Source organism: Phyllobates terribilis, unplaced genomic scaffold (genome assembly GCF_046119375.1).
Source record: "Phyllobates terribilis strain yellow unplaced genomic scaffold, ASM4611937v1 Scaffold_1__5_contigs__length_1240528914, whole genome shotgun sequence".
Taxonomy (NCBI): Eukaryota; Metazoa; Chordata; class Amphibia; order Anura; family Dendrobatidae; genus Phyllobates; species Phyllobates terribilis.
Window position 1 is genome coordinate 566,678,559 of NW_027362761.1, and position 20,156 is coordinate 566,698,714.

Sequence of the window (20,156 nt, forward strand, 5' to 3'; positions counted from 1 at the left end):
CATCTTCTGATCTTGTGCTACATAGAGACAGTGCAGCAGGTATCCCTCACGTCTGTGTGTGGGAGACATCATGGCAGCTAGTCTCCTCCAAGTAGCTCAGAGACAACTGAAAATTAAAGGTAGATCCTGAAGAGGGGAAACTGATGAAAACTGCAGGATACAAGTTATATAAGGTCAGATATTGTATTATTCCTCATGTACACTTGATATCTTATTCTGAAATTACAGGTATGCTTTCATAAACTTATTATTATAGTTTGCATACCTCTGAGCCTACAGTTTTTACTTTTTCATACTAAGTTACTGTTCTTTTCTAGGTGTGCTCACCAGATAGAATACGAAGATCAGAAGTGAAAAATTTTAGCATTCAAATTTCAAAGGTTTACAAATTTTTGCCTCCTTATCAAGTACCAAGAAAAACAAGGACACCTTTGTATGGATACATTTTCCAAACAGGTTCCCAAACCTTATGTAAGGGCAACCTTCCATGATTAGTCCACGTGTTGATTTAACAAACAATATCAAAAGATTTACTTTTTTATTAGATCCTTATTGACAGTGAAAGGACTTTACAGATATTAAGGGACAGGTCCTGGGAAAGACACCAAATCTGATCTTGAAGGCATCAAACTCTATGAACCTACTATGGGTGCAGATGAAAGTTTATTTATTTTTGAGAAAGATGATCAGGTTTCGGAACATTCCAAAATAGAGCCTGGGTCAGAAAAATGTGATGCTTTAACCATTAATACTCAGTCGAATGGGTATCCAAATGGCAACTTGGAAGGACACGTCAAGCCATCAGATAGGGTTAGGTGCCACACGAATAGCATTGATCTTGTCTACTGCATGTGGCATGGTTCTAAATATTGTTGCAGAGCCCCCGAGCCAAAGTTGGATGAGCAACGGACTACAGGAGAGGACCTTTTCGATGATTGTCTAAACTATTTGGAATGCTCTGATGTCATGACGGATTACGAGAATGGTATGTGGCAGCATGTTCTTCTAAGCTATGAGCCGGTCTTTTTACTGGAAAGTGACCAGGATGATGAGACAAAAGTAAACCAGGATTGCCTAAAGGAGTGCGATAAACTCCCCAGTGGTGAGACTGGGGCGAATGAAGGATCAAATAACACTTTATCTATGGATGCCTTAACTGGTCTCTGTGTCAGTCACTCACAGCCACCACGACTAGATGTAAAAGGAGACTTCCCTGGAGACAATCTAAAAGCATTGCAACCAGAGATGGTGATTACAGCTGGACGCCAAGAGGACAATACTACTAGTTTGAAAAGAAAAGAACAATGTAAACTTCCTCTATCTGCTATCCAGGATGAACGAGCTGGAATTAATGAGGAGAATAGTCTTGGAGGAGATGTTTCTGCTTGTATTAAGCCAAGAGTCAGCAGCCCTTACATGGAACTATATCTTGTTAACATATTAGACAATTCATCCAAGGGGCTCATCACCATGACGGAGGAACCAACCGAAGATCTAATTGATGACTTCTCGAAAGAAAAAGGGGTTTTCCACCAGATTGATACGGAAAGTCCAGGAACGTCAGAACCTATAGAAGAATGGGAAGTTGACCCCTTTTATATCAAGGACATACCTGAAGATGATGGTCTTGAAGAAGAAGACCTATCCTCGGAGGAGACATCAACTGATCCATCGGAAAGTTCCCTTTTTGTTATAGAAGACGTGGATGAAGAAGATCCCATGGAAAATGGAGAAAAACATAGTCAGGTAATTACTGTGGGAACAAAAGTTGGGCTTGTGAACTTTTAGTAGCAGATTTCAACTTGTAAATCAATTTTTTTGGGAGTTGTACCATGATAAGCGTATGTATCCATACATAATAATGAGCTGGGACAAACTCAGCTCAGCTACGGTAATTGTTTCTGCTGGTGTGCCTGCTGCTCCACAGTTTAGGAATTCCCATGATACCATTTAGTCAGTAGAGTGAGTGGCAGCTGCCGCTGTTCAGGGGGGAACCGATTTGTAAAAAGGGATTTGGATAAACAGTGAGAATTCCTAATTATAGAAAATGGCCGATAATAGCGGGATAAACTGGTGGAAACACAACAGCTGTATCAAGAAATGTGATCTATGCCTGTGTTCATTTTATGGTCCATACATTTTAACCCCCTCCGGATGGAATAAATGCAGAAACAACAAGAATTATCACTTTTATAAGAGAAAAAGAAAATGGATTTCAGCTGCTTAAAGATGTAGCAGTGAAGAAAAATTATACAATGCATTCACTACACATGACACCAAATATTTTAAGGGGTGACAAGTCTGAGAATCAGACAGTCCATATACAGTTCCTACGCAGTGCAAAGTACACGGCCCGCATATAGCGTGTACACAGTCCTCTTACACTGAGCACTCAGTCCACATACAATGCATATACAGTGCGCACCCCCAGTCCATATAAAATGCCTACATAGTCAGCATAGAGTGCGCGCACAGTCCGTATACAATGCATAAACAATCAACAAACAGTGCGCACTCAGTCCATATACAATGCATAAACAGTCAGCAAACAGTGCGCACTCAGTTCATATACAGTGCATAAACAGTCAACAAACAGTGCACACTCAGTCCATATACAATGCATAAACAGTCAACAAACAGTGCGCACTCAGTCCATATACAATGCATAAACAGTCAACAAACAGTGCGCACTCAGTCCATATACAATGCATAAACAGTCAACAAACAGTGCGCACTCAGTCCATATACAATGCATAAACAGTCAACAAACAGTGCGCACTCAGTTCATATACAATGCATAAACAGTCAACAAACAGTGCGCACTCAGTCCATATACAATGCATAAACAGTCAACAAACAGTGCGCACTCAGTCCATATACAATGCATAAACAGTCAACAAACAGTGCACACTCAGTCCATATACAATGCATAAACAGTCAACAAACAGTGCGCACTCAGTCCATATACAGTGCATAAACAGTCAACAAACAGTGTTCACTCAGTCCATATACAATGCATAAACAGTCAACAAACAGTGCGCACTCAGTCCATATACAATGCATAAACAGTCAGCAAACAGTGCGCACTCAGTCCATATACAATGCATAAACAGTCAACAAACAGTGCGCACTCAGTCCATAAACAATGCATAAACAGTCAACAAACAGTGGGCACTCAGTCCATATACAATGCATAAACAGTCAACAAACAGTGCGCACTCAGTCCATAAACAATGCATAAACAGTCAACAAACAGTGGGCACTCAATCCATATACAATGCATAAACAGTCAACAAACAGTGGGCACTCAGTCCATATACAATGCATAAACAGTCAACAAACAGTGCGCACTCAGTCCATAAACAATGCATAAACAGTCAACAAACAGTGGGCACTCAATCCATATACAATGCATAAACAGTCAACAAACAGTGGGCACTCAGTCCATATACAATGCATAAACAGTCAACAAACAGTGCGCACTCAGTCCATATACAATGCATAAACAGTCAACAAACAGTGCGCACTCAGTCCATATACAATGCATAAACAGTCAACAAACAGTGGGCACTCAGTCCATATACAATGCATAAACAGTCAACTGCCGGGTACTGTGGATCAGTTCCTTTCAAAAGAATACTGGCAGTACCCTGCAACTTCTGCTACACATTGAATGGAACTGCACTTTAAACCTCTGTTCAATGTGTTATATTCTTCGGCTACCATTGCTGATCGGTGGGAGTGCTAAGTGCCGGACCCCCACTGATCTACTATTCATGACCTATCCTGTGAATAGGATGTGGTGCCTGGATAACCCCTTTAAATCCCATCTACCTTCTCAGCCCGTGGAACAGTGGTTTTATGTTTTCGTCTGACCTACAAGTCAATTACCTAAAACGCATACATGTGTGCCCATTTTTTCCACTATGGGTGCAGTCATGTACATGAGCCACAATATCACAGGATACAATACCGAAAAACTACTCTCCAAAGATAATATTTGTTTTCAACTTCCCAGGGCTGATTTTTTTTTTTGCCAATGAGTCACGGCACTGAAAGGGTTACAGCCCAGTCCATGGAAGAATGCCTGTCTGAGGAGAACAGGTGCAAGACTGTAAATGGCAGATGCAGCGTTTATGAGGGTCATCAGCGGCCAGAGGGCTGCACTGTAAATGCTCCAGATGAAGGTGTTTTTCCATTCTTCACACATGCAGAATAAATTCAATATAAAGGAAACATTGATTGCACGGACCTTTAATTTACTAATGACTTAGAGGCAATTTGTTGTCAGAAAATGACCTATTGTTTAAATCAGGTTTATGCATTTTTTAAAAGTTTGTAGCAATTTTTTATATATATCATTATTGAGTATTCTTGTAATTTTCACAGTAGCCACTAGGGCTATTTTAGACTTAAGAGTTTTCAGCAGTTTCATTATCATCAGAGGTAGGATTACAGTGACACACTAATCGATGTCACAGCTCACCTTACTCTACTTCCCTTCACAATGACATTTGCACCCGCTCATTAGATGCTTCAGTATAAACTATAGGGTCGGTGTCTGACCATTGTGTCTAATGTACATGTGCATTTCCTGAAACAACAGGAAGTTAGAGTCTATACCAGCCCCAGTGGCCGGTGTGAGAATTGCAAGAGTTCTATTTTTTATTTTTAATAAAGATCATGACATAGATAAAAAACAATGGCAAAAAAAAATACATTTAAAAGAAAAACCTGATTAAAACAATAGGTCATTCATTCTCTGATAACACATTCCCTTTAAAAGGGTGGATATATTGAAGGGATCTTGTCCCTAGAGTTTTGTTAATTGATCCGATGCTGTAGTGCTTGTAAATTTATTTCCAGATATTATCATCAGATTGAAAAATAATTCATAAGTCAGCTTGTGCAATATATAAATAATTGACCAGGGGTCATCTGGGCAGTGCTGGAGGGATGAGCAGTCATGGAGGGGAATTTATTATCCCCCCTCAGGCCAGAAAACTTGTGTCAAAAAGTAATAGAATTTGTTGGTCGCACAATATTTTATGACTTTTTCCTCCTTTTTGACAGACCCCAAAACCATTTTCAAAATCTGGGAGTGATTAGGCCAAAAGGGCAGTGGCCCAACACCTCGCGATAAATCTACTATAATAACGTATGTCAGAAACCAGGTGCATATCATAGTGGACATTTCTGTAGGCTCATGGCTGGAGTAGATTTGATTTTCTGGAGACATCTCAAAAGTACACTTTACTCCAGAGTCCTCGGCTACGTGCCCACCATCAGGAAGAGCAGTGTTTTGGACGCAGCTCACCTGTGCTGCGTCCAAAATGCTGCGTTCTACAGTAGAAGCACAGTGGATGGGATTTATAGAAATCCCATGCCCACTGCGCTTCTATTTGATGCATAATCAGTCATTGTACAGGAGGAGGAGGAGGTGAGCTGTGACATCACCTATTGTGAATGGTGGATCCTGTGTTATCTACTGTATATAGAGGTGTTATCAGTCATTGTACACGAGGAGGAGGAGGTGAGCTGTGACATCACCTATTGTGAATGTTGGATCCTGTGTTATCTACTGTATATAGTGGTGTTATCAGTCATTGTACAGGAGGAGGTGAGCTGTGACATCACCTATTGTGAATGGTGGATCCTGTGATATCTACTGTATATAGAGGTGTTATCAGTCATTGTACAAGAGGAGGAGGTGAGCTGTGACATCACCTATTGTGAATGGTGGATCCTGTGTTATCTCCTGTATATAGAGGTGTTATCAGTCATTGTACAGGAGGAGGAGGTGAGCTGTTACATCACCTATTGTGAATGGTGGATCCTGTGTTATCTACTGTATATAGAGATGTTATCAGTCATTGTACAGGAGGAGGTGAGCTGTGACATCATCTATTGTGAGTGGTGGATCCTGTGTTATCTACTGTATATAGAGATGTTATCAGTCATTGTACAGGAGGAGGTGAGCTGTGACATCACCTATTGTGAATGGTGGATCCTGTGTTATCTACTGTACATAGAGGTGTTATCAGTCATTGCACAGGAGGAGGAGGAGGTGAGCTGTGACATCACCTATTGTGAATGGTGGATCCTGTGTTATCTACTGTATATAGAGATGTTATCTTTCATTGTAATCTTGTCTGTGATTATAGTGAGACTACTGAAAAGTTATCTATACAGAACTGTAAGTATGAGTCTAGTGTAAGGCTTAGTGACAAATGTGAAAATTGCAAGAGTTCTGATGTTTATACAATATTTATATTGTATTATCAACATGTTTTAATTAAGTTAGAATTAGCACTCACGGCAAGTGACAGATTACTTAGAGGAGTGAATACTTTTGCAAAACCCTTTTTCCATTGCCCTCATGAAATTGCTGTCCTTACAAACCCTTCCTGAGCACAGTGTACTATCATTACCAAATGAAGGTGGGAGAGAAGGTTGCACTATGTGAAGAGGGGTTGCCCATAGCTCACAACTGGGTACAGCATAAATTCCGACAGGTCCCCTTTAAATGTGCTTCCATCTCTTATTTCAGCAATAAAGAAATGACGATCCTCCTGGAAGGTCGCGGATCCTTTCCATACCCTCGTAACTAACTGTGCACGATGACAAGGAAAAGTTTTGATGAGACGGGAAACACCATTAATTAAAGTGTGTGATTTATGCAGTGACGCGTCGTCCTGTGATATCCAGGGACTGCAGCGGCCGGATGTGTCCCCGAGGTTGTCACACGTGTCACGCTCTTAAAGGACAATTCAGTATTTACTGATATATTTAGAAAATAACATATTCTCCTGGAAGCAGAACAAGGAATCAGAGGGACACCAGAGATAAATGTGATGTCCTGCACCGAAGACACAGAACACACAACTAGTATCCACATGAACAGATACAATAATAAATACCCAGGACAAGCAACACATAAAAGCATAAATCCAACAGACGCAGATAAAGCATACATAGATACGTATGTAGAAATACAAACACCTACACAGATACATGAACAGATGTATATAAACCAGTACAGTGGTATACATCGGCCTCAAGTTATAGCATTCTCAGCGACAATGATAAGGTGCAGTACCGGCTGCGGCCACTAAACAATGTATGGGGCTGCTGCGCTCTGCTTGCTGACAACTGCTGATCTATGGAATGATGACCCAGTATGACACCAATATGTAAGCCCCCTATAGAGAGGATCCATCACTAGGTCAAAGGTGAACAGTTTTTGCTCTTATTTTATTCCCGCTGCGCCCCTGATTATTCCTTTTGTTTGTTTGTTTTCTAATCCTCCATACAATTCAAGAGTTATGGGCCTTCTTTACTTAGTGCTAATTTTTACCAAGGAGGTGTGCCTACAAATACTGTACTGCTCTCTACCTGTACTATATGTACTGTACTGCTCTCTACCTGTACTACAAGTACTCTTCTCTGCTTGTACTCCATATACTGTACTACATGTGCACTATATGTACTGTACTGCTCTTTACCTTTATTCCATATACTGTACTACGCTCTGCCTCTACTACATGTACCATACTGCTCTCTACCTGCACTATATGTACTGTACTGCTCTCTGCCTGTACTACATGTACCATACTGCTCTCTACCTGCACTATATGTACTGTACTGCTCTCTATCTGCACTACATGTAGTGCTCTCTGCATATATTATGTGCCATACTGCTCTCTGCCTGTACTCCATGTACTGTACTGCTCTCTGCCTATACTAGAAGTATTGTGCTCCATATATTGTACTGCTCTCCATCTATACTTCATGCAGTGTAGTGCTCTCTGCCTGTACTCCATATATTGTACTGCTCTCTACCTGTACTGCATGTACTGTGCTACTCTCTGTCTGTCCTACATGTAGTGTACTCCTCTCTATCTGTACTATATATACTGTACTGCTCTCTCTCTGTAATACATATATTATACTGCTCTCTGCATGCACTTTATGTAAAGCTCTGCAGTCTACCTGCATTATATATGCTGTACTAATCTCTACTTGCACTACATGTACTGTACTAATCTGTGTATACCACATGTGCTGCACTGATCTTTACCTGTCCTGCAAGTACTATAATGCTCTCTAACTGTACTATATGTTATATGCTATTCTCTACTTGCATTATTTGTAATATACTACTCCCTACCTGCACTACATGTACTGTACTGTCCTATGTGTACTTTTTTTGCCCTCTCCCTGCACTACATGTACTGTACTTCTCTCTACCTGCTTTACATGTACTATTGCACTGTTTCCTACTTGTGCTATAAGGCTCACCCCCTGTACTATATGTACTGCTCTGCTTTCTACTTGTGATACAGACTCTTCAACATTGAAACTACAACACCAAGAAGGAAAAGTCGTGGAGTTATGAAAACCACAGAATCAATCAGAGACAAGTCCGGAGATGCTGTTAAGACATTTAGGCATAAATGCTGCTCATAGTAGTAGCCTTTTTTACCACAACACCAAGCCTCATGTGGCTCGTGCACCTGTCAGCAGTCTATGTGGCCAAAACGTGCTACTATGTCCTGCAGCGTCTCCGGACTTGTCTCCCATCAAGCACATCTGGGCCATCACTAGTCGATGATTACACGGGAGCTGCCAGCTGCGGATCTTGATGATTTGCCCAAGTGAATTCAACGGCAGAACTTTCCTCAGACGACCATTAATAACCTCACTGATAGCAGCTGAGGCTAAGTGTGGAGATTTCCGTGCTCATACCTGATACTGAATTAATTGAGATGTTTTTGAAAAATTAGTTTCCATTTTTTCCTTCTTGGTGTTGCAATTTAAATGTTGAGGAGTGTGTGATCTTTAAGGCTTGCTACCTGTACTAAGTGTGCTGTCTAGCTCTCTACCGATACTACATGTACTGGACTACTCTCTACTTGCACTACATGTACTGGATTGTTCTTTATACACGCTTTATGTAATGTACCACTCTCAAGCTTTATTGCATTTCCTGTAGTGCTACAGTATCCTTCTATACTACAATTACTGTACTGCTATTTTCTAAAGACGAGCAAATCGATTTGATGCTAATTTAATTTGAGTGAAATGTTTGGAAATTTGCTTGTCCCAACAAATTTAAACAATTTGCATTTTTACCATCTCAAATCCTTGCTGCAATTTTACATATTACAGAAAATTGCATCAGCAAGAGAAGGCTTACATAACCTCAGGCATGGCCGTGTGGGTTTGCATACAATACCTTGAAGCTATCACATTACATAGCCTGTGTAAAAGCCAAGGCAGGGAATGCAGCAGCCTCTATAGAGTGATTCAAGAAAAGGAGAGGAGGTTAAAACTTACAGCTCAGCAATAGAAATAGGACAAGAAAGCCCCAAAACATTGGATAAATACTCTTCACAGAGTGTATTGTGCAACTGCAGCACTGGAGAAGATGAATGTAGAAGTTTGCAAATAATACAGACCTGCAATTGATAGGGGGAGAGAGAGATAAGAGAGCAGTCTCAGGCTGTGTGCCCACGATGCATTTTTTAAGCGTTTCCGCAGCGGCAAAAACGCTGCAGAAACGCTTAAAAAACGTATGGTAGAAGGCCTACCATGTTCCCCAATGATAATCCGCATGTGCTGTGCACATGCTGCGGAAATTTCCGCTGCGGATTATCATTGCGGAAAAAAAACGCAGCACTACCAATTATTTTGCATTGGAACGCTTGGATTCCGCATCACTGCATCTGTAGATGCGCATTCAGTGCGTTTCAATGTGCGGATGGTACCCGGGTGTGGAGGACAGGAGACTCTCCTCCGGACCCGGGTACCATAGAACCTGTAAAAAAAAGAATAAAATAAAAAATAAATATTATACTTACCTTCTGATGGCCCCCGGTGTGCTTCTCTTCGCTTGCCGGCAGATCGCGGTGGACTGAAGGACCTGCGCTGACGTCATTTAGTCATGTGACGGCAGGTCCTGCAGTGCAGTGCACCGCGAGCTGTCGGCAGCCAGGATGGAGCGAAGCAAGACTGCGGGGGCCATCAGAAGGCAAGTATAGATTTAATTTTTATTTTTTACCATTCTTTGGGGTCACACTATATAAATCCATGCTGTTTGCATGGATTTATATAGTGTGACCAAGTTGTCAAGCACTTTCCAAGGGATGCTAAAATCGCTTGTAAAGCGCTTGACAACCCGCATGCAGAAATGCAAGTGAAAAACGCTTCACATCCACATGTCCCTGGCAGGAAAACGCATGTACAATCCGCATGTACAATCCGCATGTACAATCCACATGTACAATCAGCATGTACAATCCGCATGTACAATCAGCATGTACAATCCGCATGTACAATCCGCATGTACAATCCACATGTACAATCCACATGTACAATCCGCATGTACAATCCACATGTACAATCCGCATGTACAATCAGCATGTACAATCCACATGTACAATCCGCATGTACAATCCACATGTACAATCCACATGCATTTTTTTCTGCCAGGGAGATGCAGAAACGCTCAGGAAAAAATCCGGAGCATTTCTGCATCGTGGGCTCATAGCCTCAGTGATTGATCACACAGTCATAGCTAGGCTGGCAGTCTGTCCTGCTTATGACACATTTTGTTTTTGTAAAGGGTTATTACTAAAATTGATTGCAAAGTGGTCTTACTGTATATGCCCAATATTTCCGTTTATCCACCACATTTGGAAGTTTCAGACAGAACCTGAAAACCCATCTCTTCAAGAAAGCTTACAGCCTGCAATGACCCGGCTACAACCCCCCAACCTACTATAAGCCCACCAGGGCAAGGCCCTCTCATCTCTGTACCAGTCTGACATTGTTAGTTTGTTCTTTGCAATTTATATTTGTATTTTGTATGTTATCCCCTTCTCATGTACAGAACCATGGAATCAATGGTGCTCTAAAAATAATAACAATAATACATAGAAATGTGCATATACATTTATTCCTTTGTACCAATATAATCCATTTATAAATTTGCCCATTTTGGACCTAACCCCCCCCTCCCCAAAAAATGACCCTCCAGGCTCTATTAACCCATTCACCTCCCAAGCCTGTTTTCACTTTCATGACCAGGCCAAATTTTACAATTCTGACCACTGTCACTTTATGAGGTAATTACTCTGGAGCTTCAACGATTCCCACTGATTCTGAGAATGTTTTTTCGTGACATATTGTACTTCATGATAGTGGTAAAAAAATTTGACTGGTGTTTATTTGTCGAAAAAACAGAAATTAAGTGAAAATGTTGAAAATGTAGCAATTTTCAAACTTTTCATTTTTATGCCCAGAAATCAGAGAGTTGTGTCACACAAAATAACATATCCCGCATTTCTACTTTACATCAACACAATTTTTTAAACATTTTTTTTTTGTTAGGAAGTTATAACGGTTAAAAGTTGACCAGCGATTTCTCGTTTTTCCAACAATATTTACAAAATTTTTTTTTTTTTTAGTAACCACATCACACTTGAAGTGACTTTGAGGGGTCTATATGACAGAAAATACCCAAAGGTGACACCATTCTAAAACTTCACCCCTCAAGGTGCTCAAAACCACATTCAAAAAGTTTATTAACCCTTCAGATGCTTCACAGGAATTGATGGAATGTGGAAGGAAAAAATAAACATTTAACTTCTTTTCACAAAAATGTTACTTTAGACCCAATTTTTTTTTACTTTCACAAGGGTAACGGGAGAAAATGGATCCCAAAATTTGTTTTGCAATTTTTCCTGGGCACGCTGTACCCCATATGTGGGGGAAAACCACCGTTTGAGCAAACGGCAGTGTTCAGAAAGGAAGGAGCTCAATTTGACTTTTTGAATATAAAATTTGCTGGAATAATTAGCGGACGCCATGTCACATTTGAAGAGCCCCTGTTGTGCCTAAACAGTGGAAACCCCCCACAAGTGACATTATTCTGGAAACTATACCCCTCAGAGAACTTATCTAGATTTGTTGTGAGCATCCTGAATCCCCAGGTGCTTCACAGAAGTTTATAATGTTGAGCCATGAAGATAAAAAAATTCCCATTTTTCCCAAAAAATGTTTTTTTAGCCCCAAATTTTGTAATTTCACAAGGGTAACCGGAGAAATTGCACAACACAATTTGTTGTGCAATTTCTCCTGAGTAAGCCGATAACCAATATGTGGAGGAAAACTACTGTTTGGGCGCACGGCAGGGCTCAGAAGAGAAAGAGCGACATTTGACTTTTTGAATGTAAAATTTGCTGGAATAGTTCGACTCCATGTCGCATTTGAAGAGCCCCTGTTGTGCCTAAACAGTGTAAACCCCATACAAGTGAAATCATTTTGGAAACTAGACCCCTCATGGAACTTATCTAGACGTGAGATGAGCACCTTGAACAATGTTGATCTGTGAAAATGAAAAAAATATATTTTTTCCACAAAAATGTTTTAGCCCCAATTTTTTTCATTTTCATGTGGAGAGCAGGAGAAAATGGACCCCAAAATTTGTTATCCAATTTCTCCCGAGCACACTAATAGCCCATATGTGGCTGAAAACTACTTTTTAGGCACAGTGCAAAGCTCAAAAGAGGAGCGCCATATTGGAGTTCAGATTTTGCCGGACTGGTTTGAGGGTGCCATGTTACATTGGCAGAGCCCCTAAGGTGCCAGACCAGCAGAACCCCCCCCATAGGAGACCCCATTTTAGAAACTACACCTCTCAATGAATTCATCTAGGGGTGCAGGGATCATATTGACACACCACAGGTGTGTCACAGAATTTTACACCATTGGGCAGAGAAGAAAAAAATAATTACATTTTTACAACCCAAATTTTGTTTTAGCTCCAAATTTTACATTTTCACACTGGGAAATGGGAAAAAATGTAACCAAAATTTGTCCCACAATTTCTGCTAAATGTAGACATACCCCTTATGTGCCTGTACAGTACTACTTAGCCACACAGTGAGACTCGGGAGGGAGCGAGCGCTATTTGCTTTCTGGAGTGCAGATTTTCCTAGAATAGTATGTGGACTCCATATACAGAGCCCCTAAGTGCTAGAAGAGCAGAATCCCCCCTCAAGTGACCCCATTTTGGAAATTATACCCCTTTGGGAATTTATTTACAGGTGTAGTGATGATTTTGACTCCATGGGTGTTTCCAGAAACAAGCAACAGTGAATGTTGCTGAGTGAAAATTGCAAACTGCCGTTGTAGTGACCAGTACATTGTAGAGACCAGTGTATTGTAGTGACCAGTACCTTATGCCCATCTTGTGCTTCTGGAGACACGCATGTGTAAATTAGGCGATCTCTCATCACTACAGAAATGCTAAACATATGGACGCTAACTGCGGTTAAGGCACACTGGGGCTCAGAAGGGAGGTGGCATTTGGATTTAGGAGTGCAGAATTTGCTGTATTTCTTTTGGGGTGCGAGGAGCCATTTTGCTTTTCCAGAGCCTTTGTGCTACCAGTAAAGTGGAAGCCCCCTATATTTCCATTAACAAATGACGGACCTGAGAGGGGGCTTTTTTTTGTGGATTGAGTTGAAGATTTTATTGGGAACATTTTACATAACATTTGGGATCACATTTATCCTGCGCTCTATGCTGAGCACATACATCAGGGTTTCCATCTAAATTTCCGAGTGACGTGATTCAGATGAACCCCCGAAGGATCCAGTCACTATAATGAAGCAGCAGAGTTACTCTGGTCTCAGTCTGGCCTATGTGCAGCAGTGTCCTTCTTTTCAGAAGTGTACAAAACTGTGGCCGACGGCACTTTTATGCACGCCTAAAAAGACGGACACCGTCGTAGCACAGGCCAGACGTTGTTCATGATGCCTCCATCTGCCTCTTTACAGGAAATCTTCCTCCGGGGTTCCGTCTGAGTGCCATATTTCAGAGATTTACACGGAAACCGTGGTACAAGCACTTAGCGCCGAGCGCAGGATAAATGTGAGCAGATTGTTATGTTCTGCTACCAGAGCTAAGGAAAGAGAGGAGATCTGTCCCTACGATAGAACTCAGCTTGATCCCTACGATGTAACAGGGGACCTGATCCTGCGATCAGACCTGCTTAAGTCCTAAGCTAGTCTGTACGGAGACCTATAGATGTGGGGAAGGAATCCCTACAAGTACTAAGGACTGGGAGGAAAATGGGACACCTCCTAACAGAAATAGTAGCAGACAGACGAACAAACAAAATATAAAGAACACAGAGGTCCGTAGACCAAGCAAACTAACAGAGTTAGATACAGAGCACAGGCTAGCTAGAAAGTAGTTATACAATGAAGTCCAGCAAAGCCAGAAGGGCGGAGCAGGATTAAATAGGCCAACAAGGTCATGTGACCAGCAAAGGAAAAAACCTAAGAGCAAGGTTCTAACAGTACCCCCCCTTCTAAGAGGATCCTCCGGATCCCCTAGGACCAGGCTTATCAGGAAATCTCCTGTGAAACGCTCTGATAAGTCTGGACGCGGAAACATCATCCGACCTCACCCAAGAGTTATCCTCGGGTCCGAAACCTTTCCAGGCCACAAGATACTGCAAACTACCTCTATACCGTCTAGAGTTAAGGATGCGAGAAATTTCATATTCCCCGTCCTCCACCACCGGAGGAACAGAGGCAGAGGCGTCACAATCCGATACAACCGCTTTTTTCAACAGAGAGACATGAAATACCGGATTAATTCTCCAGGAGGTAGGAACCTCCAACCTAACAGCAGATTGGTTGACAACCTGAAGCACCTTAAAGGGCCCTACAAACTTGGGACCCAATTTCTTAGAAGGAATCCTCAACCGCAGATTCCTAGAGGACAACCAAACCATGTCACCAACAGCTAACAAAACCTCCTGTCGTTTCCTATCAAAGTAGTCTTTAGATTTTCTGTTGGCCTCCTGAAGATTACCACGCACATCCGTCCAAACTCTCTCTAAATCACCGGAAAAATTCTCCTCCTCAGGCACGGCAGATCCCAACTTGGAGAACGACCCAAACGACGGATGTCTCCCAGAACAACAAAAAAAAGGCGAACAACCAGCAGAAGAAGATGTATGGTTGTTAAGAGCAAATTCAGCAAGTGGCAGAAACTCAGACCACCCCTCTTGATTGTCTGCCAGAAAACAACGCAAGAACTGCTCAACATCCTGGTTTTTCCTTTCTGTCTGGCCATTAGATTCAGGATGATATCCGGACGAGAACGACAAATGAACTCCCAACCTGTCACAAAAGGCACGCCAAAAACGAGCCACGAACTGAGGACCCCTATCAGAAACAATGTCAGTAGGAACGCCATGAAGTCTGACAATTTCCTTGACAAAGGCCTTAGCGATAGTTTTAGCGCAGGGCAGTTTGACGAAGGGAACCAAGTGACACATCTTGCTAAAACGGTCCACGACCACCCAGATGACAGTAAAACCCTCAGAGGGGGGAAGGTCAGTTATAAAGTCCATAGCCAAATGTGTCCAAGGAGCACTGGGAACCTCCAAAGGACAAAGCAACCCCGCAGCAGGAGTATGTGAGGACTTAGATCTAGCACATATAGTACATTGACGCACCCACTTAATGACTTCCTTCTGCCATCAAGGCCACCAAAAACTGCGACCCACCAGTCTCTTGGTCTCAGAGATTCCGGGATGACCTGCCAACCGAGATTCGTGACACTCAACAAACAAATCTCTCCTAAAGGTCCCAGGCACAAACAACCTCCCATGAGGAGTGTTAGATGGGGCATTCTCCTGTGCTTTAAGAATCTCATCTTCCAAAACGGAGTCCAAAGCAGCTATCACAACACCTTCTTGTAAAATGTTCTCCTCTTTCTCAGCACCGACTATGGGAGAAAAACTGCGAGACAAGGCATCCGCCTTAACATTCTTAGTACCAGGGATGTAAGTAACGGAGAAATTAAACCGCGAGAAAAACAGTGCCCACCTAGCCTGACGGGCATTCAGGCGCTTGGCAGCATCAAGATATATCAGATTTTTATGATCCGTAAGAACCTGAACGGGAAATTCCGCACCTTCCAAGAAGTGGCGCCAGTGTTCAAATGCGAGTTTAATAGCCAATAATTCCCGATTACCAATATCGTAATTCAGTTCAGTCTTCGAAAAAATTTTTGAAAAAAAGGCACAGGGATGTAATCCATCCCCGTTATCCTGAGACAATACTGCGCCAACCCCCACAGAGGAAGCATCAACCTCAACCAAAAACGGCTTAGTCACATCAGGCTGCATAAGGATGGGAGCAGAGGTGAACCTCTCCTTGAGATACACAAAAGCTTCAATGGCCTCAGAAGACCACTGAACCGCATCAGCACCTTTCCTGGTGAGATTGGTCAGAGGTTTGACAATACTAGAAATTTTTTTTATGAATTTTCTGTAATAATTGGCGAAACCTAAAAACCTCTGTATCGATTTCAAACCAATAGGCCTAGGCCATTCCTGAACCGCCTGAACCTTCACCGGGTCCATCTCAAAACCTTCGCTGGAGATAATGTAACCCAAAAAACTAATTCTCTGTACAGCGAACTCACATTTCTCCAGCTTAGCAAAAAGCGAATTGTCCATTAACAACTGTAATACCTCACGTACGCTCCGCCAATGAGACTCCAGATCAGGCGAATAAATCAAAATGTCATCCAAATACACAACCACATTTTTGCCGATCAAAGGTCTCAGGATGTCATTAATAAGATTCTGAAAAAATGCTGGAGTATTGGTAAGACCAAAAGGCATAACCAGATTCTCAAAATGACCCACAGGAGTGTTAAAAGCAGTCTTCCATTCGTCACCCTCCTTCATGCGCAACAGATTGTATGCCCCCTTAAGGTAAATTTTAGAGAACCACTTGGCCCCCATTAACTGGTTAAACAGATCAGGAATCAATGGCAGTGGGTAAGGATTGCGTACAGTAATTTTGTTAATCTCACGAAAATCCAGACAAGGACGTAAACCGCCGTCCTTTTTTTTTACAAAAAAAAATCCAACCGCCACAGGAGACTTAGAGGGCCTAATGTGACCGGCGGCCAAACTTGTCTGTATGTATTCCTCCAAAGCCTTCCTCTCAGGAATAGTAAGGTTAAATAAACGACTTTTAGGAAGAGTCGCTCCAGGGACAAATTCAATAGAACAATCATAGTCTCTATGGGGAGGCAAAACCTGCGATTCCTTCTCAGAAAAAACTCTCCAAAAATCCTGAATAGGAACAGGCAATTCTCCCCTATCCAAAGCTGCAATACGCCCGTTACAACACTTGTCATAACATTTATGGCTCCAGGATTTAATTTCACTGGTAGACCAATCCAGTACAGGATTGTGAAATTTTAACCAGGGCAATCCCAATATTACTGGAGAAGGCAAGTTATTCAAAACTACCAAATCCAATTTCTCATGGTGAACACCATTAATAGTGAGAGGAAATTCACAGACCTTGAGAGTAATATTCTTCAAAGGGGAACCATCCACAGAAACCACAGCAATGGGGGATGATAAAGGTTCGGGTTTTAAATTGAGTCTTTCCAAGAATCCCCCATCAATTACATTCAGAGTAGACCCACAATCAACAAACACCCGAAATTCCATTAATTTTTCCTGAGCAATCGTGGAAGCAGCTAAAAATACACCCTTGGAATTTAAACAGGCAATACGGGCATGACTGACCATTTTTTTTTCTTTCTTCATACGAAGCTCACAGCCTTTAATCAAATGACCAGATTTTCCGCAATAGAAACACAAGCCTTCAGAAAATCGACGGTCTTTTTCTTGAGAGCGAGGTGCCACCGATCCAATCTCCATCGGTTCACCACTGTTAGTACACACATTCTCATAACCAGAAACTGACATAGCAGAGGATTTGCTCTCATTAACCCTTGCACGCAGTCTCCTATCCACCCGTATAGCTAATTGCATAGCCTGTTGCAAATCTTCAGGTGTAGGATAAGCAATTAGCAGGTCTTTAACCCTTTCATTGAGCCCAGCAAGAAATAGACTTTTCAGAGCAGAATCGTTCCACCCTGTTTGAGTAGACCAACGACGGAAATGAGTACAATATTTTTCCACATTACCTGATCCCTGTCTCAAACGTCTTAACTCAGTCTCAGCTGATGCGACACGGTCAGGATCATCATATAATAGCCCCAAAGCAGAAAAAAAACTATCCACTGATCTGAAGCATGTATCACTAGGTTGCAAAGAAAAGGCCCACTCCTGAGACTCTTTGCGCAAAAGTGACATTATGAACCCTATGCGCTGGGATTCATCCCCAGAGGACTTGGGTCTCAAACGAAAATACAATAAGCAAGCATTTTTAAATGAAAAAAATTCTCGGTGTTCACCAAAAAATAAATCCGGCAAACATACCTTAGGCTCCAAGAAATGTGCTCCAGGACAGTTACTCACGTGCTGACGGAGCTCGGCCACCTCCAGAGGGAGTCCCTGCAGGCGATGAGCCAAATCCTGAACCGACACCATGATGGAACAGAAAAATCTTTCCTTAGAGAATTTGCTGGCTGGACTTACTGTTATGTTCTGCTACCAGAGCTAAGGAAAGAGAGGAGATCTGTCCCTACGATAGAACTCAGCTTGATCCCTACGATGTAACAGGGGACCTGATCCTGCGATCAGACCTGCTAAAGTCCTAAGCTAGTCTGTACGGAGACCTATATATGTGGGGAAGGAATCCCTACAAGTACTAAGGACTGGGAGGAAAATGGGACACCTCCTAACAGAAATAGTAGCAGACAGACGAACAAACAAAATATAAAGAACACAGAGGTCCGTAGACCAAGCAAACTAACAGAGTTAGATACAGAGCACAGGCTAGCTAGAAAGTAGTTATACAATGAAGTCCAGCAAAGCCAGAAGAGCGGAGCAGGATTAAATAGGCCAACAAGGTCATGTGACCAGCAAAGGAAAAAACCTAAGAGCAAGGTTCTAACACAGATCCTTACTGTGATCTTTGGGAGACAGAATGAACAAATCATCAGCAGGTGAAAAATTGGTTTTATTTATTTTATACACTGTTCCCCGTGCGGTATAAGTTGTAGCGCCAGCGTCCCTGCCCTCTGCTAGGCAGGGACGCTGTTCCCCTCACCTCTCTGCTCCGTGCACGGCGTCCTCCTCCCGCTCTGCTGGCAGCGCGCGCTCCTTCCCGGCCACTGTGCTTAGGGCGCGCGCGCTCTCCCTCCCTCTTAAAGGGGCCGCGCGCGCCGTCCTAAGGAGTCCCCGGCCAATGGCCGGAGGACTTCACCATATATAAGGCACCTCCTCCAAAATGGAGGTGCCCGAGCAATGTTGTTGCACTGTTCACTACTCTGCTTCAGCCCTCAGGTCCCGTTGCCAGTTACCTGCCAGATACCTGCTAGATTCCTGCCAGCTTGCTGTCTTATTCCTGCCTGATATTCTGCTACCTGCCTGCTAGCCTGAGGTCCGACGGTCTGCCTTACTACTCCTGTCAGTCTGTCTAAGGACCAGCTTGCCCGCTCACCTGGGAGCGCACATCAACTACCTGCCTGCTTGCCTGAGGTCCGACGGTCTGCCTTCCAACTCTTGTCAGTCTGTCTATAGACCAGCCTGCCCGCTCACCTGGGAGCGCACATCTGCTACCTGCCTGCTAGCCTACCTGGAGGCTCTGCCGTCACGTGCTGTGACCACCTGCCTGTCCAGTGACTCCTGCCCGCTCACCTGGGAGCGCTCATCTGCTGCCTGTCTGCTAGCCTACCTGGAGGCTCTGCCGTCACGTGCTGTGACCACCCGCCTGTCCAGAGACTTCTGCCCGCTCACCTGGGAGCGCTCATCTGCCGCCTGTCTGTTGGTCTTCCTGGAGGCTCCGCCGTCACATGCTGTGACCACCCGTTTATCCAGAGACTCTCGCCTGCTCACCTGGGAGCTCACGTCTACCATCAGCCGCCACAGGTCGTACCAACCCTTTACCCAGAGACTGCCCCGGTCACTTGCCGTGACCATCTGCCCGTTCATCCAGAGACTGCCCCGGTCACTTGCCGTGACCATCTGCCCGTTCACCCAGAGACTGCCCCGGTCACTTGCCGTGACCATCTGCCCGTTCACCCAGAGACTGCCCCGGTCACTTGCCGTGACCATCTGCCCGTTCATCCAGAGACTGCCCCGGTCACTTGCCGTGACCTCCTGCCCATTCTTCTAGAGACTGTCCCGGTCA

The 20,156-nt window shown here is 43.1% G+C and overlaps 1 protein-coding gene across 1 annotated transcript in view; it reads left to right on the top strand.

The window, feature by feature from the left end:
* The first annotated feature begins 404 nt into the window (after window positions 1-404).
* The window catches only part of ALPK2 (alpha kinase 2), a 147,535-nt gene continuing 127,783 nt past the window's right edge, over window positions 405-20,156 (top strand). The window contains exon 1 of the mRNA XM_073680824.1: window positions 405-1,746. Within this exon, the coding sequence (XP_073536925.1) occupies window positions 646-1,746 (1,101 nt within the window). The 5' untranslated portion in view covers window positions 405-645. The remainder of the gene's footprint in view (window positions 1,747-20,156) is intronic.